Source organism: Oncorhynchus masou, chromosome 5 (genome assembly GCF_036934945.1).
Source record: "Oncorhynchus masou masou isolate Uvic2021 chromosome 5, UVic_Omas_1.1, whole genome shotgun sequence".
Lineage (NCBI taxonomy): Eukaryota > Metazoa > Chordata > Actinopteri > Salmoniformes > Salmonidae > Oncorhynchus > Oncorhynchus masou.
This window is the reverse complement of record NC_088216.1, coordinates 80,626,191-80,650,585: the sequence shown is the minus strand read 5'-3', so window position 1 is coordinate 80,650,585 and position 24,395 is coordinate 80,626,191. Positions and strand designations below refer to the sequence as shown.

Sequence of the window (24,395 nt, the reverse complement as noted above, 5' to 3'; positions counted from 1 at the left end):
TCAAATGTGTCAATTGCAATCTACGAAACTTGAAGAGTAATGTGGAAGTAATCTGGAAGTATAAGATGTTCCTTCGAATGCCACAATAAAAACATTTGATCATTTTTTGCCTATTTTCCATGTGTCCTATCTGTGCTTTGAATTCAAAACAGTTAACACAAACTAAGCTAGCAGTGTTATTAAAAGTTCAATAGAAAAATGCCTACGTACCTTCGAATAACCTATAATTTTTGTTCTCAGATTGTTAATAAAACCTCCCAGGAAAAAATTTAGGGAACCAAACAAAATATTTCTCAGAACCTCCCTGCATTCTGTTCCCAGAACAGGCTACATTTGTTTAAAAAACATTAAATTTTAACGGTCAGGAAACTTATGGCTACGTTCCCAGAACCAATGGAAAACCAAAATCATGCACTCCCACAACTTCCAATGAACCAAATGTGCTAGCTGAGTAAAGTTTCTTACATTCATTGTTCTTCAAATCTCTACAACCCATCCCTGTTTTACATGAATTAAACAACATGTATTAATATCTGAATTATCTTAAACTTCCACATTAATCTTTTAGTTTCATAGAGCGCAATAAACACAGTTGAGCCAACTTGGATTTAATTTTCCAAACATATAGCCTACAGATCAATGAAAGGTACATAATGATAATTTCCAAGACAAATTGCACAATTCTATCCATCAGAGTAAGCTACTGTTGTATGCAAATTTATTTTCTAGCCACGGGCATGCTGCATATCACTAAACAACAATACATTGTTGATGTGGTTCTGCCAATTGATTCAATTTATTGATTTTTAAAATAGTTCAATGTTGACTACAGACTTGGGTTCAAATACATGTGCATTTGAGTATCTGGTATTTTCAAATACACAGCCCAAAACAAATACTTTTGAGTATTTTAAATTATGTTTGAGAGTATTTTCAAATACGTATTTTGAACACTATTTTCAAATACCTGGGTTAAATGCATGGGAGTGTATGAGTCAGTGTATTTGAGTATTTTCAAATACTTTCCAAGTGTATTTCCAAATACATTCACTATATTCAACTACTACTTTTTCAAATAAAATATTTCTGAATACTTACTTCAAATGTATGTGAAAGTAATGTTTGATATTTTAAATAGTATTTGAACCCAGGTCTGGTTGCCTATATAGTGTTTTAACTGGAAAACTACTGAAGGCCCACCTGTAAGAAGAAAACACACTTGAAAATGTACAAAACCAGGGGCCATATGCACAAAGCATCTCAGAAAAGGTCCTAGGAATCCTGTTAAAACCTGTTTTTAGACAAGAAAAACTCCCAACTCAGAGTAGGTTTAGGATGATGTTAAGACTGCTCAGACAAACTCTGAGCCAGGAGTAAAATCAACTCATAAAAGTTTATCTCAGCTGGTAATCACACCAGCTATGAACTCTATAGCACGCTTCAGACAACCACAGTGAAAAACTAATCATAATTTTCGCCCGACATGATCACTTAGCCTACTCTTTATTCTTGCCTAATATGTTATCATTCATATTTATTTATTTTGACCAATTCTGATGGTTTTTAAAAGCTGAATTTTGACTAAATTATTGTTATATCAACACGCTTCACTCCCGTTTAACAACTCTAAATCGTTTTGGCACTGTAACTAACGCATCAAGTCACTTGCCGATAATGATGCAGACAATGTTCGAAAGGTCTTTTGATCGAACATAATCAAAGACATAAAGCCCTATCCATCTGTTTGTATGACAGATAAGTGATAACCATGTTTCCATTCTGGATGTTATTGTAAAGCCCTGTAAGTAAGCTGTTCTTGGTTGATGACAGTGCGCCACACAGTGCTACCTGGTTTTTGTTGAACCACCTGCAACTGGACACTGACATTTTCTAACACTGTTTTTTTTCTCACTGAATCGAGAACGAAGAATGTATTGCCAAGAACATTTTGGTTGAAAAATCTACAATGTCTTTTTGTGTATTGCTTTCCTGTACTGCCCAGTATGGAAACGAAGTCATCACATATCTGGTGTACAAACTGGTAGCTACATAAAACCTATTTTTCACTCTGTCCACTCGTCCAAGTGCCGATGTATTTGTGGCATTATGTGAACAGTACGAATTTGTGTCACTACCAAAGTCTAATGGTTTTAAATGACTGTTTTGTATTGTTTGGAAACTCACTTGTAGAATTCACTTGCAGTAGGTCTCTTAAAAAAGAGAAGCCACAGTTTTTTGTAATGATTTAAGGTGACCATTGTGCTGTTGTTGCTGTTAGAAATACTAAGGTTCCTAAGACAAACCCACGTTTTATTCGTAATAGAAATTTGTTTTAAATTTGTTTTAATGAGCAGGCTTTCTTTAATGATTTGTTTTATTTTGACTGGAGTAAGATTGAGCTTATCCCTGATGTGGAAACTGCCTAGAAATTATTTCATGATGTTTTTTCCAAATAGTAAACAAACATGCCCCATTCCGCAGGTTCAGGGTTAAAGGGCGGGATAATCCATGATTTTCTTCTGAACTGTCTTGAATTATTCACATGTTAAATTGTCTGTCTTTAATGGTGTGCCCCAAGGCTCTGTACTAGGTCCTCTCTTTTTCACTATTTATATAAATGATTTAGACAAAAATGTCCAAAATGCACAACTTCATTTTTATGCTGACGATACTGTTATTTACTGTTGTGCCTCGTCTCTTACAAAAGATTTCCAGAACTTGCTAACTGCTTTTTATACTGTTCAACATACCTTGTGTAAATTGAAGCTTATCCTCAATACTGACACAACTAAACTAATGGTGTTTTCTAAAGCAAGAAATAGACCTCTGAACCTTTCACCTATTACTACCTGTCAGGGCAAGGAGATTGAGGTTGTAACCTCATATAAATATATTGGAATTTTAATTGATGACATCCTCTCTTTTAAATTGCATATTCCACAACTTACAAAACAATTGAAGCTGGAAATGGGATTTTATTTTAGGAACAAGGCCTGTTTTTCTTTTGAAGCCAGATGGAGGCTAGTATCAGCTACATTTATGCCTTTACTTGACTATGGGGATATTTTGTATATGAATGCTTCCGCTCAGTGTTTGAGATCAATTGACACCCTTTACCATGGCACTTTGAGATTTATTTTAAACTACAAAACCCTTATGCCCCACTGCACTTTGTATACCAGGGTTGGCTGGCCTTTTCTAGTCACTCGTAGGCTCCGGCACTGGTATACAAAGCCATTTTGGGTTTACTACCTTTTTATTTGGGAATTTTTATTGTTTAGAAATGTGGTGGGTACTCTCTTCGTTTGCTGGACTTTATCCTGCTAACTGTTCCAAATGTCCGAACTGAATTTGGTAAAAGGGCTTTTATGTACTCTGCGCCATCGTCTTGGAATGCCTTACAAAATACTTTTATTAAACTGGAAAAACTTGTCCCGATTGGTATTTTTAATTCACTGATGAATGATCTTGAGACTGATTCCCTGACCTGTCAATGTTTTTAATTTGCTGTTTTTGATTTTGTTATACTCTTGTAATTTCTCTGGTTTTTACTAGATTACTTGTAGTTGTTCATGTTGTTTGTCTGTCATTTTTGTAATGACTTGGTGCTGCCTATCTTGGCCAGGACACTCTTGAAAAACAGATTTTAAATCTCAATGAGCCCTTCCTGGTTAAATAAAGGTTAAATAAAATAAATAAATAAATAAATAAAATAAAGATGCCTTCAATTGCCAATTTACAGGCATGCCCAATTTAGCCATACTTTTTTAACAATGTGCTCCAAAGGTATAACATGAAATAACATGATGTAGATAATCAAGATGAAAGTACATTTTTAGCCTAGTGCTTTGTGGAATTTAGGCATATCATGTGAAATAGGCTGTCACGCCCTGACCTTAGTTATCTTTGTTTTCTTTATTATTTTGGTTAGGTCAGGGTGTGACGAGGGTGGTATGTGTCGTTTTTGTACTGTCTATGGGGTTTTGTATGTCTATGGGTTTTTGTATATCTAGGTGTTTATATGTCTATGGTTGCCAAGATTGGTTCCCAATCAGAGGCAGCTGTTTATTGTTGTCTCTGATTGGGGACCATATTTAAGTAGCCATATTCCTTGGGTATTTTGTGGGTTATTGTCTATGTGTAGTTGCCTGGCAGCACTTGTGTCTTACAGCTTCACAGTCGTTTTGTATACTTTGTTCAGTGTTTCATTAAAGAAGAATGTATTCTTATCACGCTGCGCCTTGGTCTCCACGTTATGATGAATGTGACAGAATAACCCACCATACCAGGACCAAGCAGCATGAAAGGAGGAACGGAGCTTTGTGGAAAAATGGACCTGGGATGAAATGCTGGACGGTAAAGGATCCTGGACGTGGGAGGAGATTTTGGCAGGAGAGGATCGCCTACCATGGAGGCAGGTGGAAACTGCGCAAGAGGAACAGCGAAGTAAGAGAGGACAGCAAAAAACGTCGGAGGTAGGCCACAGAAACCCCAAGAACATTTGGGGGGCACATGGTGCAGTCGGCGAATTTGAGGGGTGAGGTTGAGATTGCCGAGGAGTTATTGGACAGATTGGACGAGAGTGAACGGGGGAGATTTGAGACATTCGAGGAGTTGTTGATGAAGTTGGAGGAGAGTGAAGAGAGCGAGCTGTTGGTTTGGCGTAGTATGTACGGCATTCGCCCTGAGGAGCGTGTTAACTGCCCGATGCCACCTGTCATACTCATCCTGAAACGTGTTAAAGTTCCAACAATTGATTCCGGCCATACACACCAGGTCTCCAGTGTACCTTCACAACCTGGTGTGTTCGGTTCCTACTCTTCGAAACTCTTCCTCCAGTGTGCCTCCAGGGTCCAGTATGCCCTGTTCCTTCTCTCCACACTCGCCCTGAGGTGCGTGTCCCCAACCCGGTACTACCAGTGCCGGCACCAGGCATCCTGTGCGCCTCCGGAGCCCAGTACGCCCTGTTCCTGCTCCTCGCACTCGCCCTGAGGTGCGTGTCCCCAGCAACGTACCACCAGTGCCGGCACCACGCACCAGGCCTACAGTGCGCCTCGGCTGTCCAGGGTCTCCGGCGACGGTTCGGGGTCTCCAACGACGGTCCGTGGTCTCCGGCGACGGTCCCCAGTCGAGAACATCCGCCGTTGATCCACGCAGCGAGGGTCCCAGGGCCTACGGCGAGGATCCGCAGTCCAAAGGATCTGACGATGATCCATGGGTCAGGGCTACAAGAGCGGACTCGGTGTTAGGAAGGTGGGCGGAGTCCAGAACCAGAGCCACCACCACCAGGGTTAGATGCCCACCCAGACCCTCCCATATAGGTTTAGGTTTGCAGCCGGGAGTCTGCACCTTTGGGGGGGGGGGGGTACTACTGTCACGCCCTGACCTTAGTCATCTTTGTTTTCTTTATTTGGTTAGGTCAGGGTGTGACGAGGGTGGTATGTGTAGTTTTTGTATGTCTAGGTGTTTGTCTATGGTTGCCTAGATTGGTTCCCAATCAGAGGAAGCTGTTGATCATTGTCTCTGATTGGGGACCATATTTAGGTAGCCCTATTCCTTGGGTATTTTGTGGGTTACTGTCTGTGTAGTTGCCTGTCAGCACTCGTGTCTTATAGGTTCACATTCATTTTGTCACACCCTTAGTATTTTGTGTTCTTTTGGTCAGGCCAGGGTGTGACATGGGTATTTATGTGATATTTTGTCTAGGGGTTTTTTGTAGGTTATGGGATTGTGGTTTAGTGAAGTAGTCTAGGTAAGTCTATGGTTGCCTAGAGTGGTTCTCAATCAGATGCAGGTGTTGATCGTTGTCTCTGATTGGGAACCATATTTAGGCAGCCATATTGTTTCGTGGGTGATTGTTCCTGTCTCTGTGTTGCACCAGATAGGGCTGTTTCGGTTTTTCTTGTGTATTGTTCATTTTTCATCTTCATTAAAGATGTATCAAGATCACCACGCTGCATTTTGGTCCTCTCTTTCACCAGAAAACTAACACATTTTGCATACTTTGTTCAGTGTTTCTCTTTCATTAAAGAAGAATGTGTTCGACCATGCTGGTCATTTATGAACATTTGAACATCTTGGCCATGTTCTGTTATAATCTCTACCCGGCACAGCCAGAAGCGGACTGGCCACCCCACATAGCCTGGTTCCTCTCTAGGTTTCTTCCTAGGTTTTGGCCTTTCTAGGGAGTTTTTCCTAACCACCGTGCTTCTACACCTGCATTGCTTGCTGTTTGGGGTTTTAGGCTGGGTTTCTGTACAGCACTTTGAGATATCAGCTGATGTACGAAGGGCTATATAAATAAATTTAATTTTGATTTGTTCTTATCACGCTGCGCCTTGGTCTCCTCGTTATGACGAACGTGACATTGGCCTTGTGAAGTCATTGTCAAGTAAGCAAGAGATACTGTTGCATGTAGGTCTAGATTATTTATGGGTTGATCGTATATAAATATCAAAACATTATTTTATGGATTGATCATATAGCCAGAAGTAAAATCGACTCAAAGTTTCTCAGCTGGTAATCACAACATTTTGAGATGGTGTGAAGGAAAGACATTGACGTTGCTGCAAATGATGGGGAATAACCCATTGTGATTATAACAACTCAAAAGCAATTCCATGTGGCGCAGGAACCACTGACTCGCTACCCTTTTCTATTAAGACACCTGCTGGTAACTCTAAACTGGTTAGGACAGCTCATGAGGTCACCTAAATTTCTGTCAACTAGGTGGGACTAATGACTAGAGGATTCATGCATATCTTTTATTTTTACCAATAAGAGTAGGAGTAAAATGTCTCTATTCTTAGAATTTTCTACTCTGAGATGCTTTGTGGATAATGGCCCAAAATGTACATAGTTATTTTCACAAGCACGCAATAACACATGTTCTTAAACACAGGTCTGAAACACCAGAATGTAACACATTGATTAATTAATTACACAAGTGTATACTGCATTGCCTCTAAGGTATGTACCCTTTAGGGTATGGTTTTGTTATTAAAATGAAACTTCTTTATCCAGTGTGGTGTGTGTGCATATATACCAGCATTTATAGTACTGACAAGGAACTCAAATACTTTTGTTCTCATTCGAGTACATAATTGGTTAGTTTTTGCTTGGCAATGCCCGATAACTGGTCAATGTCTCCGGATCACCTCCAAAGCTGTATCCAAATCCACCAGATGATGCTGAGCCACAAATGATTAGATCTATCTGGCTTGAAAAACCACTGCCTGAGCCCAGTGATGCAAAAGTGGACAACCATATAAGGTTCAGACTATCACCATGTCTTTCTGTCCCTTCAGTATGGGAGGATGCTTTATCTATTGAGTTTAGTCGGTCTGCCAGCCATCAGAGGATTCAGTCAGAGGCCCTGCATAGTCACTATCTGACACCTACAGAAACAGTTTACAGTATACTCCTAGTGGTGGAGATTGAGGTGGATCCTGGGAAACTGAGTCCTACAAGCTGTTTTTCTCAGTGGCAGTGGAGCTGGTGGCGCCGGTGCATTCTGCAGGTTCTGTGCTGCGGGGGAAGTAGACGGTGGTCTTGTGTTCTTCGTAGGTGTCGATGTGTTTGAGGTGCACCACCATGTGCAGCGCGTAGGCCAGGACCAGGAGAAGGATTAGAGAGGTGATCAGACCCATGAGGATAGCTGGGGTGAAGAACGTAGCGCAATCACTGGCTGAGCCAAACTTGTTGGACAGCACATTGAACGATTGTATCTGTCGAGCAAAGAGAAATATAAAGGTGAGATGTTTGAGTAAAAGTAAACGATGCAACAAAGTAGGGCTGTAACGAAATCAGTATTGCAAATCAGAAGCAGACAACTTGTTGGTCCTTAAAAAACATGCTGTATGTAACATATCATCAAGGCATCCAACCAAAATATATTTGAGATTTTTTTTTTTTTTTTTGGAACCGGGTGCAAGGAAGTGTGCATCTAAACAGTGAAGTTCGGTAAGTTGGAAGCTTGTGCAGCAGGGCTTTGGAAACAAGAGTGTAATGATGTGATCTACATGACTTCAAAAAGGTTCAGCCAACCTTTTGGTAAAGAATGCAGTCTCCTGTGATCAAGGGGACTCATTCGATTATAGAACCATCCAATGAGCCAATCTTACGTGAATTTGAAAACATGTATTTAAGCACGAGTTTTATATCAGTAAGGGCTTCCTGTACAGCTGCAAAATCGGACTATAGCCTTGTCACATCCAGGTCAGCAGTAGAGGAAATTATTTTAATATTATCCCCTGCATATTGATTAAATTTAAACATTTTAACAGATTGATCAATTATTTATATTATTATATTATTATTATTTATTTATATAAATAGCGAAAAGAGCAAAGCCTAGTATCGACTCATGTGGATCACCTTAAGAAATTCAGACTTAACCTCATTAATCACGATGGCCTGAGTTCTGTCACTAAGATAATCATGAAACCACGAGCAGGAGTCAGAGCCCAGGCCAATCGAGGACAACTTGTTCAATAAAATAGCATGATCAACAGTATCAAACGCTTTTGAAAGATCCACAAACAAGGCAGCACAATTAATTTTAGCATCTAAAATACTGACAATATCATTAACTACTAATGTGGTGACAGTGCTATTCCCTGGCCTAAACCCAGATTGATTTATATTCATAATACCATGCTCAGATAAAAAATAGTGAAGTTGCTTTTTTACCAAAGATTTGAGAATCTTAGACGGACATGGAGGCCTGGAGATTGGATGATAATTATCAAGATCACTATCATCTCTGCCCTTATGGAGTGGCGGCACTGTTTTCCATACTTTTTGAATTTTTCCTGATAACAATGTTAGATTTAAGATATAGGTTACTGAACCAGCAATGAGGGGGGCAGCTCACTTGAGCAGATCCAGTTCCATTTGGTCAGCCCCTGTGGATTTCTTTGTATCTATAGCAAGAAATCCTTTAGACAAATCTGACCATGACTCCATCTTGTTGCTCCCCTAAAGGCAGAAACTAAAACAGGAAGCACCCATGCTTAGGTTTATCCAACGTTGGTTTGACCAATCGGATTCCACGCTTCAAGATTGCTTCAATCACGTGGACTGCGATATGTTTCAGGTAACCTCAGATAATAACATTGACGTATACACTGACTCGGTGAGCGAGTTTATAAAGCCTTCCCTAACCAGAAACTGTGGATTAATGGCAGCATTCGTGCAAAACTGAAAGCACGTACCACCGGATTTAATCATGACAAGGTGACTGAACATATGGCCGAACTACAGTGTAGTTATGTCCTCTGTAACGCAATCAAAGTTTCAGTATAGAGACCATGTGGAGTCGCAATTCAATGGCTCAAACATGAGACGTATGTGGCAGAGTCTACAGACAATCACGGACTACAAAAAGAAAACCAGTCCCGTCGCGGACATCGACGTCTTGCTTCCAGACAAATTATACAACTTATTTGAGGACAGTGCCACCGACAAGGTCCACTACCAAAGACTGTGGGCTCTCCTTCTCATGGCCGACGTGAGTAAAACATTTAAACATGTTAACCCTCGCAAGGCTGCCGGCCCAGACGGCATCCCCAGCCGCGTCCTCAGAGCGCAGACCAGCTGGCTGGTGTGTTTACGGACATATTCAATCAATCCCTATCCCAGTATGCTGTCCCCACATGCTTCAAGATGGCCACCATTGTTCCTGTTCCCAAAAAACCAAGGTAACTGAACTAAATGACTATTGCCGCGTAGCACTCACTTCTGTCATTATGAAGTGCTTTGAGAGACTAGTCAAGGACCATATCACCTCCACCCTACCTGTCACTCTAGACCCACTTCAATTTGCTTACTGCCCCAATAGGTTCACAGATGATGCAGTCGCCATCACACTGCACACTGCCCTATCCCATCTGGACAAGAGGAATATATATGTATGAATGCTGTTCATTGACTACACATTCAACACCCTCCAAACTCATCATTAAGCTTGAGACCCTGGGTCTCGACCCCGCCCCGTGCAACTGGGTCCTGGACTTCCAGACGGGTCGCCCCCAGGTGGTGAAGGTAGGAAACAACTTCTCCACTCCACTGATCCTCAACACTGGGGCCCCACAAGGGTGTGTTCTCAGCCCTCTCCTGTACTCCCTGTTCACCCACAACTGCGTGGCCATGCATGCCTCCAACTCAATCATCAAGTTTGCAGACGACACAACAGTGGTAGGCTTGACTACCAACAACGACGAGACAGCCTACAGGGAGGAGGTGAGGGCCCTTGGAGTGTGGTGTCAGGAAAATAACCTCTCACTCATTGTCAGCAAAACAAAAGAGATGATCGTGGACTTCAGGAAACAGTAAAGGGAACACCCCCCTATGCACATCGACAGGACAGCAGTGGAGAAGGTGGAAGTTTTAAGTTCCTCTGTGTACATATCACCGACAAACTGAAATGGTCCACACACACAGACAGTGTGGTGAAGAAGGCAAAACAGTGCCTCTTCAACCTCAGGAGGCTGAAAAAATGTTGCTTGTCCCTGAAAACCCTCACCAACTTTTACATGTGCACAATTGAGAGCATCCTGTCGGGCTGTATCACAACGCATCACCGGGGACAAACTACCTGCCCTCCAGGACACCTACAACACCCGATGTCACAGGAAGGCAAAAAAGATCATCAAGGACAATAACCACCCGAGCCACTGCCTGTTCACCGCACTTCCATCCAGAAGGCGAGGTCAGTACAGGTGCATCAAAGCTGGGACAGAGAGATTGAAAAACAGCTTCTATCTCAAGGCCATCAGATTGTTAAACAGCCACCACGAGCACAGAGAGGCGGCTGCCTACCTACAGACTTGATGTCATTGGCCACTTTAATAAATGGAACACTAGTCACATTAATAATGTCACTTTAAGAATGTTTACATATCTCGCATATGTATATTATGTATACTGTATCCTTCACTATCTATTCTTTACTATCTATTGCATCTTAGCCACTCTGTCACTGCTCTTCCATATATTTTATACTTATATATTCTCATCCCATTCCTTTACTAGATTGTGTGTATTGGTTTTGTGGTGGAATTTGTTAGATATTAGGTTTTGTTGTGGAATTTTAGATATTACCAGTTAGATACTGCTGCACTGTCGGATCTAGAAGCATAATTAATTTGCTACACTCACAATAACATCTGCTAACCATGTGTTTGTGACCAATAAAATTTGATTTGATTTGAAGTATGGAATCAAGGATGCATTTTTCTGTGAATTGCCGAAATGCAATAACTTGACTACCATTTTCTGAGTTAATCTGCACAATGTCAGAATCAGCATTAAGCCCACTCTTAGATATAGTAGGGTTAGACGCTCTTTGAAAAAGATAGCCCGCTGAAATAAAATGGCAATTAAATGCATCAATGATGGCATTTTTGTCCGTAATGGGACCAGAATGGATGGGGCAGAGAGTAGGAAGTGCAACCCTTTAGAGATATGACAGTGTTCGAGAATTTAGCCAGAATTCCCTTTACAATCGTAGAGTGGTTACATAATAATCCGATTTAGCCTTTCTGATTAGTCTTCCACATTGATTCCTCAGTTGACTAAAATATTGCCAATCTCGGCCTAAGCCTGTGTTCCTGGCCTTGACCCAGGCAACATTTTTCTTGTGGATGACTTTGGATAATTCAGGAGTGAACCAGGCATTCGATCTACCTTTACTGTCATAGTTTTGAAGGAGCATGATTATCTACAATAGTATTAAAGACATTTGCAAAAAAAGCTTATAGCTAAATCAGGTTAAGGGATAGCTGAGATACAATCAAAGTCACTAAAATAAAGATTATGTAAAAAATAAAAATAAAAAGCTTTTTTAAAGGTCCTCTTAGTGATGACACGAGGCTTAGATTTATGCATTCTCATATCTCTGACACAGACAACTGGCCAACGGTCACTAAAATCCAGTGAGAAAACCCCACTATCAACATGTTTATCTGGAGTATTCGTCCAAATAAGATCAATCAGGGTAGATTTCGATGGATGTTTAGGATTGGGCAGTGTAGGCTCAGTTATCAACTGAGACAGCTTTAGGATTGGGCTGTGTAGGCTCAGTTATCTGCTGAGACAGGTTTAGCTCAGAGCAAATATCTTTTAGCGTATCTGACAATATTAGAATCTCCCAAAATGAATAGTTCATATTTACCATACTTAGATAGCAATTCAGATAAATTGTTAAGAGAACATGAAGAACCCGAGAGGGGCGATACACTCCTACTAGTTTCAGCTGGTCATTATGACTTAGGCCCACATTAAGAACAACACAATCAAAATGCCTAGGGACAGATGTAGCAAGAGTTACAAAAACATTTGAATGGTCAATATGGCAACACCCCCACCTCTTCCTGCTCTGTCCCATCTGTAATCATTAGAACCAGATAGAGACACATCAGAGTCCTGCTCAGAATTATTTCAGAAATTACCAGAATGTCCACATTGGATTGAGAAGCCAGAATTAAAATAAAATACATCTTTGAAATCAAAGTTCTGGAATTTACATGAACTAATCCTAGACCGCAGCTGCCGGATTTCAGGTCAGATGGAGTCTAATACAAGCATGCTATGATCAGTAGGTAACCCCTTGTTTGAAAATACCATGGGATTGGTTTGAATTGGTATAGGTACAAGATTGTCTAGAACCATTGGGTCTATGCCTCGAGTGAGGACATGGGTTAAAAATAAGAGTCCGTGAGGGTTGTCTGTGGTGGGCCTGCAGTATGATGACAATGCTGATAATTTATGGTTGTCTCAGCGCAGCATATAAAGGATATGATATACTTTTTAAATCTTGTGGATTTTTCTATATCATGTAACTCTTTAAAAAACCAAACATGAATCTTTCTGGGTTCATACACAAACACAATAAAAAAAACAATACAATAAATAACAAGGTATTGTTATGGTATAAAAAAATAGTGCCATCTAGAGGTATAACTAGGAACTGCCCTGTGTTATGGCCAGTTGAATAAAGCCACACTCAAGTTGCAGTTCTGTTTACAGATCTTTCATTATTATTTTACCAAAAGGCTTTAAGAAACAATACAAGTTATCCAGTTATCCATCATAATTCATCAGGAGTAGCTGCCGGGTTCCAACAGAACCCTCAGAACATGCTCCCCTATTAAAACGTGCCTCGCCCTCCTGCCATAAAACGATGCCTCTCCGTAAAAACAATGCATGCCAACCTGGAAGTCTGTGAAGGTGATGTGCCAGTTTGCAGAGTTGTCTGTGATGGAGCTGGGTACGAGCAGCGTGTCGTACTTCTGCAGACTGCTGACGTGCTGACAGTGGTAGGAGTGGGTACTAGGAGCGTAAACATCGGTGGCGTTGAACGTTGCCTCATGGGTCCAGTTGTAGTGGATGTGTACGCTGTCCAGAGTGAACCAGTTCTGCCCTGCCGACTCATAGAATGTGTTGGACATTTGTAGTCTGTTGGAACAGTGCATACATTGATTACACAATTACATTTGAGTAATTTAGCAGATGCTCTTATCAAGAGAGACTTACAGTCAGTGTACAGTACAATAAATAAATATCACAACCAAAATGGACCCCGCACAATATACTTCAGACCAAGTGTTTTTATTTACCGACATGTGACCTGACCAGGAAAACCGTGGGCCTATCTATTATTTGTAAAATGGTCCTTATAGCCTAGCACTGGCTATAAAAATGAATGAAGAGACAAACCTAATTGCAAGTCCTCTCAAGTCCTCCACATCTCCGAAACGTAGTACAAGCCTGGTGGAAAAATAAGGTTCAATAGTACTGTCGAATTAATTAATCAATTAATGAAATTGTATTTTTTGTGTCAAATTGCCAGTTGGCAACCCATCCCTTAAAGGATTAATTGACACGTAAACAAACATTACAATAATTCCCTCTGATAATTTAGTGATGATTCTTCTTCCAGAGTTCTCTGTCATTACTTAATCCTTCAAAAATGGAGGATAGCGAGGAAGAGTAATGTATCGGGAAGTGCAGGAGGAATATCTACAGCCGCAAAGCAGACATACGTAGCTTTGTCTTTGCTGCACATAGAGCCTTTGGTGTCCACTGGTGCATCGGGGCCGAAGGCCTTCTCTGTGAGATCCACTAAGGTGCTGTTCCTGAACCTGATGGCAAGCTTCCTGGCCCTAAACAGGATACATGTTTTGCTGTTGTAAACCACGCTCAGAGGAGAGTAAGGAAGAATGCTGGATGTCTGCAGTAGCCTCCGTTTGGTTCTGTGTGGGGAGTCCAGCTGCCACTCATAAGGCTGATGGTGGGAATGAGAGGATGAAAAAGGAAGGGGTGAAAGAGGGAGAGTGAGAGCAGAAGAGACAGAGGGGAAGACAGAGAAAAGAATAAAGGGAGAAAGAGAGGTAGAAAGAGATAAGATGGTGGCTCACTGATTGACAAACAACAGTAATCTGAAAAACTATTACAGATTGCTTTTTCATCTCATTGTGGGGGCTACAGTGGGCGTTCATTGATCAATAAGACTTTGTGTAAAGGTGTTGTTGTTAGGAATAATCCAATCTAGTTATAATTTGTTGTTGAAATTAAATCCAATGGTTTATCTCACTGAGACTAAACCTTCTGTCTGGGATTAGTTTCAGACAACTGGGAATAAAAGATTTTTTCATGAACAATGCCATATTGGATTCCTAGAAACGTCAGTCTCTAGTGTCTAATCACACACACAGTAGTCTATATCTCCCTTCTCTGAAGTGTGCACTCATTCACTATGTTCTGCAAATCTGGTGGAGGCATTGGCTAGTGGGAGTTTCCACCATATTTTTGTACTAGTAATTTCCTTTCAAATCAGTGAAGTGAAGTGAACAAGTACACACTTCGGGAAGGAAAGATAATAATTGGGACCTGCAGGACTCTCCTGAGAGGGTCCTCCGCTATAAGCGAAGAACTCTCCCCATCGGAAGCAGCACTGTGGCTCTGGGCAGCCAACCCATCTGTATACAAGGAGAAAGAGAGAAATGTTAGTAAATAAAATACACTGCTCAAAAAAATAAAGGGAACACTAAAATAACACATCCTAGATCTGAATGAATAAAATATTCTTATTAAATACTTTTTCTTTACATAGTTGAATGTGCTGACAACAAAATCACACAAAAATTATAAATGGAAATCAAATTTATCAACCCATGGAGGTCTGGATTTGGAGTGACACTCAAAATTAAAGTGGAAAACCACACTACAGGCTGATCCTACTTTGTAATGTAATTTGTAATGTAATGTCCTTAAAACAAGTCAAAATGAGGCTCAGTAGTGTGTGTGGCCTCCACGTGCCTGTTTGACCTCCCTACAACGCCTGGGCACGCTCCTGATGAGGTGGAGGATGGTCTCCTGAGGGATCTCCTCCCAGACCTGGACTAAAGCATCCGCCAACTCCTGGACAATCTGTGGTGCAACATGGCGTTGGTGGATGGAGCGAGACATGATGTCCCAGATGTGCTCAATTGGATTCAGGTCTGGGGAACGGGGGGCCAGTCCATAGCATCAATGCATTCCTCTTGCAGGAACTGCTGACACACTCCAGCCACATGAGGTCTAGTATTGTCTTGCATTAGGAGGAACCCAGGGCCAACCGCACCAGCATATGGTCTCACAAGGGGTCTGAGGATCTCATCTCGGTACCTAATGGCAGTTAGGCTACCTCTGGCGAGCACATGGAGGCCCCCCAAAGAAATGCCACCCAACACCATGACTGACCCACCGCCAAACTGGTCATGCTGGAGGATGTTGCAGGCAGCAGAACGTTCTCCACGGTGTCTCCAGACTCTGTTACGTCTGTCACATGTGCTCAGTGTGAACCTGCTTTCATCTGTGAAGAGCACAGGGCGCCAGTGGCGAATTTGCCAATCTTGGTGTTCTCTGGCAAATGCCAAACTTCCTGCACGGTGTTGGGCTGTAAGCACAACCCCCACCTGTGGACATAGGGCCCTCGTAGCACCCTCATAGAGTCTGTTTCTGACCGTTTGAGCAGACACATGCACATTTGTGGCCTGTTGGAGGTCATTTTGCAGGGCTCTGGCAGTGCTCCTCCTGCTCATCCTTGCACAAAGGCAGAGGTAGCGGTCCTGCTGCTAGGTGTTGCCCTCCTACGGCCTCCTCCACATCTCCTGATGTACTGGCCTGTCTCCTGGTAGCGCCTCCATGCTCTGGACACTACGCTGACAGATACAGCAAACCTTCTTGCCACAGCTCGCATTGATGTGCCATCCTGGATGAGCTGCACTACCTGAGCCACTTGTGTGGGTTGTAGACTCCGTCTCATGCTACCACTAGAGTGAAAGCACCGCCAGCATTCAAAAGTGACCAAAACATCAGCCAGTAAGCATAGGAACTGAGAAGTGGTCTGTGGTTACCACCTGCAGTGTCTTGCTAATTGCCTATAATTTCCACCTGTTGTCTATTCCATTTGCACAACAGCATGTGAAATGTATTGTCAATCAGTGTTGCTTCCTAAGTGGACAGTTTGATTTCACAGGAGTGTGATTGACTTGGAGTTACAAGTGTTCCCTTTATTTTTTTCAGCTGTGTATTTAGAACTTATAAAGCAATTATCAAATGAATATTAACAATGTGTCACTACTACACCAGTGTCACTATTACACAGGTAAATTAACAACATAAGGTGAAGTGTTACCAGTGAATTATAGTGTATTTTTTATACACATACCATAAAAAAAAAATGATTCAAAACATTTACATAATCACTTGACAATAAGGGAAAATAACTCACTGTTTTGAACCCTGATATCTTGGGATGTGGGCCCCGCTAAACTGTAAACATACAAAAATAAATGATTTCAGATTATATAGAAGTAGCCTATAAGGTACTGGACAGTGAACATCAACGTAAATATCCCTTATAGTATTACTGGGACTGTAGATGTAGAGACAATGGTAGATTGAACATAACATCATTAAAATAAAAAAATATTTAATATTAATGTCACAAATGTATAATTTGTACAGTTCTTTTTTTAGAATGTAGTTATTTGTTACATTTAAAACCTAGCAGTACTACTTATTTCTCTGTGAGTGAGGCGGATATATAGCATTTTGCAAATAAAACGTGATTTTTTTTTGTCTCTCTGAAATTAAACCATCAACTGATAGATTTTAAACAAATACATGCCTGTGTTTGAACAACCCCATGCCATGATCAGATAGTGGAAAAAACCACACCAATCTCTTTCAGAATTTCTTTACAAAATAAAAGGTAATTTACCAACAAGTCTTCCCAGACCGTGGTGTCCTTGCTGGGAATCAGGGGAGCTAGCAGCCAGACCATGGTATCCTTATTAGGGCTAAGGGGGGTTAGCGTAGACTGTCTGCACATCAGATCTGAGGAAGCAACCTGGACTGGCAGGCAGCAGTGTTGGAGTCCTCAGGAAGTAAGCTGAAATTCCAATGTTCTTCATTTGAATGGGATTTCAGTTAACTTCCTGAATTTAAATGGAGTTGACTCTAACCCTGACTGACAAACATTAGCAGTGTAATTTTAGCACTAGCCTGTAGTCTGTAAAAAATGAGTCTCTGTACTTTTATATCAATGCAAATTTCAGCAATGTAATTGTTCAAAGCACATTTTCTACAGCTTTCGTCTTCGGGTGTCGAGTAGAATTCTCCATTGGACCATTACGAGTCTATTAGAGCAGTGGGTAGTTCTCATCTATAGTTTACCCAGTCATAATCCAATGCAGAGCCTGGCGCTTGCAACCGCAGTGTGTTAGTGTGTTTGATTCCCAGGACCACCAGTAAGTAAAATGTATGCAAGCGTGACTGTACGTCGCTTTAGATAAAAGTGTCTGCTAAATAGTATTTATATTACATTGAACACAAATATTCTGCATGAATCAGAATTCCTTATCTGATTCATTGATCACTTCATAAAGCATGAGGGCATAAGGTTTGACCCTGCAGTAAGGCACTGCATTGTGTGTGGCGATTTGTTTAATACTATTGTAGAGAGGCATATACTACTGTAATACTATGTTATCTATAACAGGAATAGATCATATTCAGTGTACCTCAGTGTAAAAGTGTAATTATCTGACATTTGTTATTGAAAGCCCATCTGTGGCTGTATCTCTGTTGGCCTGGTTCAGTGATGTAACAATACATTTGGGAGTTGATGAGGAGTGAGTGCTCTGTCTTCTTGTTCACCAGCAGATGCCATTGTTACATAATAAAAAGTGACAAAACACTGAGTAATCATTTATCTGAACACAAATGTCAACCTGAATTTGCTACACAGACCTACACGGCCTCATCAAAACCACTAACCTAAGCAAAAATGTAGCTTTCATTCAAACGACTGAACCGATTGTGATGATCTACAGGGGATAGAGAAATCCTCTCCTACCTCTGTCCCCACCCCACCCTACACATCAGCTTACAAATCCACTCTGTACTCTACCCTGCTGCTGTCATTGACTGGCTGCAACATAGCATGTTGTGGTCCAGCCATGACATAATAAAAATGATCCACTGATCATCTCTCTCACTCACCTCACAATGCCAGGCATGTCATATATTCTGTGAGGGTAAGTTTAAAGATAAGAGGGGCTGCTTTTAGACTTCGTCCTGTGTTCAGACTAAAGCCTGTACTGCCCTACATGTTGCCACCAATGCTCTTGAGGCAATTTGTTGCCAATTACATTAGGGTTTTTTATGAAGTTAAATGTTCCCTAATAGATGAGCCCAAGGTGTTGGGAGACAGGGCGGAGAATAATTGCTTTGGTAAACAGGTCGGGGGTGTGGGAGTTGATCTTTTCAGTTAAAGATCAAACATGTTTAGCAGTATTGTCCATGTATAGTTTGTTCCTAAATGCACAAAAGACACATTGACAAGTGAAATGAGCCTGAAAATGTGTTTTATTGATTATGTTTCAGGATTATTGCATTTGGAATGATCCTTACCCCTTTGATCATCAGGTGACTTTGTTCACTGTATTCTATGTTTTCATCATATTATAAACTGGGTGGTTCAAGCCCTGAATGCTGGTTGGCTGACTGCCCTGGTATATCAGACCATATACCACGGGTATGACAAAACATGTATTTTCACTGCTCTAATTACATTGGTAACCAGTTTATAATAGCAATAAGGCATTGCAGGGTTTGTGGTATGTGGCCAATATACCACTGCTAAAGGCTGTATCCAGGCACTCCGCGTTTCGGCGTGCACAAGAACACCCCTTAGCCGTGGTATATTGGCCATATACAACACCCCTTCACATATCTTACTTAAATATCACAATATCACATAACTACCCTACAGGGAGCATTATAAGCTGCTGCTTTGTATTCAGGGCATGTTTACAGGCATCTGAATTGAAATATCAATCAAATATGATATTAAGAAATATATAAACAGTACGTGTACAATACTGCCTAACATTTTAGCTTAATATCTGATCTTATATTTAGATATAAAGCCCCTGTGCTGTCTATTCAAGAAAGGTTGACTGGAGGCTGCAGGAGTCTAGGCAGCAGCAGCTGGGGCAAGTATCAGGGTTATGACAAAATGCCACATGCCAAAACAGGATGATTAAGAAGTCAGCAGGGTTCAGAAGGTGGGGGTATTCAAGGCACCAGGATTTACCGGGCAATCTGCTATGTCATATTTCAGTCAAAATATGGTGGATCCGGCTCCCCCAGAATAATGCATTCATTAAAGTTATACAAAATACAATTCATGGGATATTATATCCATGTTCTTAAAACGAACTGCAATAATTCCATTGTCAATCACTAGAACCAAAATCAATGAATTGCTGTTCAATGGAATACTACAACCAAATACATTAATTTACTACAACAATCTGTACCCTTTTCGTCATAGTTAACATATTCTATTCAATATATTCAACTGTAAAGCTAAAGAAAATAACGTTTCTGCGTTACAGAAATAACTAACGTGTTTTATGTGATTATCGTTATTACATTTTTATTATTTGGGTGGCAGCCGTGCCAGACATATTGAGGTGAATAGCGTAGAATAAAATAGAAGATAATTCCTCCATCTAGCATCATACGGAGCTGTACTCAAATAGTGTAATTCTCAGAGGAAAGCTGTCTCTGCAGTATACAGCTAACATAATTTGACTCCATCTCATCTCTGATGTAGCAGCATTCACCCCTGCCTATTTTTTTGTAGTGCATATATGGATTTGCCCTGCTAGCTGATGCCTTCAGTGCAACACCCATGGATTGTCTCTTGTATTTCACTGACAGAGCCCTAGTAGCTACATTTGGATTGCAGATGTGCACACTACAGTATCGTACCCTACAGTAACAGTGCAGTAAATGTACAAGAGGGAAATCACTATCACAATGGTTACAGATGATACGAGATCATGCTTTTTACAGATTCACAAACGCATTCTAAAACTGTATCTTTCTCCTCATTCTCACGGTCTCCATCACACTATAAAAGACCTTCGTTCTCCCCTCCGTCTGCACAGCATCCATCCATCGCCCTGCCTGACTCCAGCCTAGAGTTGAAATAGCTCCTTTCACACCTACCTTTTTTCCACAACCGCAGACACTTGATCAAAGGACAAAGAGAGCTGCAGAAAAACGACAGAAAATACATTTAAATACATAAATAAGTCTTGTTTTGCCATGGAGCCGGCCAGGTGAGACTGCCAAAGATGATGACTGCTTCATAACGTTCTTCCATAAGAGCCGAAGCCTGAACCTAATGATGGACACGGGCAGCAGCCAATAGGCATCTAGAGGGAGGGGTAATCATGTGTCACGGTCACACCCACTCAGAACACACGCGCACAAAGCCCATGAGCTGTCCTCAACAAAACTGATTCATAAATACACCGATACTTTTATGCTCAAGGTCAGTATGCTTGCCGGGATTTTTGTTCGATAGGGAAGGCACACCCATGATTAAATGACCTAGATACAATGCTATCTCTATTGGAATTAATGTGAAGGATAAACCAGTTATCTAGCCCTCATAGCATCATGGCCACCTAATCATCCCCAGCTTCCAATTGGCTCATTCATCCCCCCCCCCTCCTAAACTCTGTAACTCCCCAGGTCGTTGCTGTAAATGAGAACGTGTTCTCAGTCAATTTACCTGGTAGAATAAGGGTCAAATAAATCAGATAACTAATTCAGAAGCAAAATATCTCTGCGTCCGATTCATAAGATCATGGGTTAATAAAGCAGTATGACAAAAGGCATGTTAAACCACTGGAATTACATCCTCATTTTCATCAATGGAATATAGCTGTCTGACAATAGAGGAATCCGTTCTGTCTCCTCCACTCGTCCGCCCTTCTGTCTGTACATCAGTAACCCATGAATGATGAGATTGTACAATATGCTTGTAAAGAACAGGCAGGCCCGCACACTGTTGACGCTCCTCAGCAACCAGACCAAATGAAACAGTTACTTCGAGGTTTTGGAGTGTGACGTCACCGATGTACACGCCACTGGCGCGCACCGCTAACGAGCCAACCATTTCACACCAGTTGCAGCAGCAGGCACTGTATTTCAACCCCCTATAACTAATTTTATTATAACAACTGACTGGTGTTACCACCCCTTAATTTAAAATAAAAACTATTATATCATGAGCATTTGCTATTATATTATGATGTTTTGGCTCTATTTTTATTACTATTTAGATGATTACAATATGAATCAGTCCATTGATAGCCTATGTTTGTTTTTTTTTAAACTTTTTTATTGTAGCATATTGTACCTAGGTTTTCCTTGTTTTAAACTTTTTTATTGTAGCATATTGTACCTAGGTTTGAACTTGGACACATTTGTATGTGCGTAATCCTTTATGACCATATGTAGCTCTGTGATTAATTATGATTGACTATGCGCAAACGTAAATTGAATTGTTTCCACACCAACCATGCATCATGTGCTTAACGGCCATGTAAGGTGAAATGTGTATATTTTGGGGTGTGAGCACAGTCTGTTTGACCTGACGAAGAAGATCCGTTTCGATCGAAACGTAGTCAATAAAGCGGGGAATTAGGCTGCTCTGCAAGGGCCGCGGTTTTTGTGGGGGCGATTGGTTGTGGGGGCGACTGTTGTCGATGTGTGTAGAGTCTCTGATTCACGCCCAGGTTGGGGCGAGGAAAGGGACGAAAGCGCAGTACTGTTAGACCGCTGACCGCTGCCTACCTCAAATCATCCCATTGGATTCCTGACATACAGTGCAGTCCAAAATTATTTGATCAATGACACATGTTGTTGTTGTTTTCACTCTGTACTCCAGCACTTTCAAATTATACAATGACTGTAAAGGTTAAAGTGCAAACTGTCACCTTACATTTGAGGGTATTTCCATCCATATCGGGTACCGTTTAGAAATTACACCACTTTTTGTATATAGTCCCCCCATTTTAGGGAACCAAATGTATTTGGACAAATTATTTGTGCCTCTGTAACTCACTTATCATTTGTCAAGATTCATGAATGATGACCCATAATCATGGTAGCATCCAAATTAATGTATAATTGTATATAGACATTATATTTTTATTTACAATAAAAGTGACTCAGAATGACATTATTTACCATTAATTTCCATTGGGCACAAAATAATCTGAAACACAACCTAAACAAACTGCAAATGCATCCAACAAGTTTGTAGAGTCACAAACTTGATGGAGTCATTGCATGCTAGAAATATGGTACCAAATAGGCTACCGGTACTACTTTTGATTGCTTTAATACAAATGTACAGTACCAGTCAAAAGTTTGGACACACCTACTCATTCAAGGGTTTATCTTTATCTTTACTTTTTCTGCATTGTAGAATAATAGTGAAGACATCAAAACTGTGAAATAACATAATAATAATATGTAATAATATGTAATAATAATCTAATAATAATCTAATAATAATAATAATATGGAATCATGTAGTAACCAAAAAAGTGTTAAACAAATCAAAATATATTTGAGATTTGAGATTCTTCAAAGTAGTCATCCCTTTGCCTTGATGACAACTTTGCACACTCTTGGCATTATCTAAGCCAACCAATTAACATGTGTGCCTTGTTAAAAGTGAATTTGTGGAATTTATTTATTTCTTAATGCGTTTGAAACAAACAGTTGTGTTGTGACAAGGTAGGGGTGCTATACAGAAGATAGCCCTATTTGGTAAAAGACCAAGTCCATATTATGGCAAGACCAGCTCAAATAAGCAAAGAGAAACGACAGTCCATCATTACTTTAAGACATGAAGGTGGGTCAATCCAGAAAATTTCAAGAACTTTGAAAGTTTCTTCAAGTGCAGTCGCAAAAACCATCAAGCGCAATGATGAAACTGGCTCTCATGAGGACCGCCACAGGAAAGGAAGACCCAGAGTTACCTCTGCGACAGAGGATAAGTTCATTAGAGCTATGAGCCTCAGAAATTGCAGCCTAAATAAATGCTTCACAGAGTTCAAGTAACAGACACATCTCAATATCAACTGTTCAGATGAGACTGCATGAATCAGGCCTTCATAGTATAATTTCTGCAGAGAAACCACTACTAAAGGACACCAATAAGAAGAAGAGACTTGCTTTGGCGTCCGTTGGTCTGATGAGTCCAAATTTTAGATTTTTGTTTCCAACCGCCGTGAGACACAGAGTAGGTGTGATGGTGTGGTGGTGCATTGCTGGTGACACCATCTATGGTTTCTTTAGAATTCAAGGCACACTTAACCAGCATGGCTACCAAAGAATTCTGAAGCAATACGCCATCCCACCAGGTTTGCGCTTAGTGGGACTATGATTTGCTTTTCAACAGGACAATTACCCAACACACCTCCAGGCTGTGTAAGAGCTATTTGATCAAGAAGGAGAGTGATGGAGTGCTGCATCAGATGACCTGGCCTCCACAATCACCCAACCTCAACCCAATTGAGATGGTTTGGGATGAGTTGAACCGCAGAGTGAAGGAAAAGCAGCCAGCAAGTGCTCAGCATATGTGGGAACTCCTTCAAGACTGTTGTAAAAGCATTCCAGGTGAAGCTGGTTGAGCGAATGCCAAGAGTGTGCAACTCTGTCATCAAGGCAAAGGGATGACAACTTTGAAGAATCTCAAATCTCAAATATATTTTGATTTTTTATAACACTTTAGTAGGTTTGTCCAAACTTTTGACTGGTACTGTATGTGAATTTGTCCAAATGCTTTTGGTTTCCTAAATTGAAGGGACTATGTACAAAAAGTGCTTTCATTTCTAAATAGTTTAATGACCCGATATGGATGAAGATGCCCTCAAATTAAAGCTGACAGTCTGCACTTTAACCTCATAGTCTTTGTATCAAATCCAGTGCTGGGTCACAGACACAAAACAGCAAAAAAATGTGTCACT

The 24,395-nt window shown here is 40.9% G+C and overlaps 1 protein-coding gene across 1 annotated transcript; it reads right to left on the bottom strand.

Moving 5' to 3' along the window:
* Positions 1–6,441: 6,441 nt before the first annotated feature.
* On the bottom strand, positions 6,442–20,651 carry atp6ap1la (ATPase H+ transporting accessory protein 1 like a). The gene is made up of 7 exons (XM_064958401.1): positions 20,572–20,651; positions 16,778–16,818; positions 14,893–14,981; positions 14,046–14,287; positions 13,720–13,770; positions 13,215–13,458; positions 6,442–7,727 (listed from the first exon to the last, which is right to left on the bottom strand). The coding sequence occupies exons 1-7, from the start codon at positions 20,649–20,651 to the stop codon at positions 7,464–7,466; spliced, it is 1,011 nt and encodes a 336-aa protein (XP_064814473.1). The 3' UTR covers positions 6,442–7,463.
* Positions 20,652–24,395: the final 3,744 nt, after the last annotated feature.

Bases quoted from the DNA above. Each gene is read 5' to 3' on its own strand.
- atp6ap1la (XM_064958401.1), bottom strand. From the start codon at position 20,651: ATGTATTTAAATGTATTTTCTGTCGTTTTTCTGCAGCTCTCTTTGTCC. The intron at 13,771-14,045 runs GTATGTCTGCTT...TTTTTCCACCAG, and splicing joins TGCAGCAAAGACAAAGCTAC to GCTTGTACTACGTTTCGGAG. The intron at 13,459-13,719 runs GTTTGTCTCTTC...CTGTTCCAACAG, and splicing joins TTGAGAGGACTTGCAATTAG to ACTACAAATGTCCAACACAT.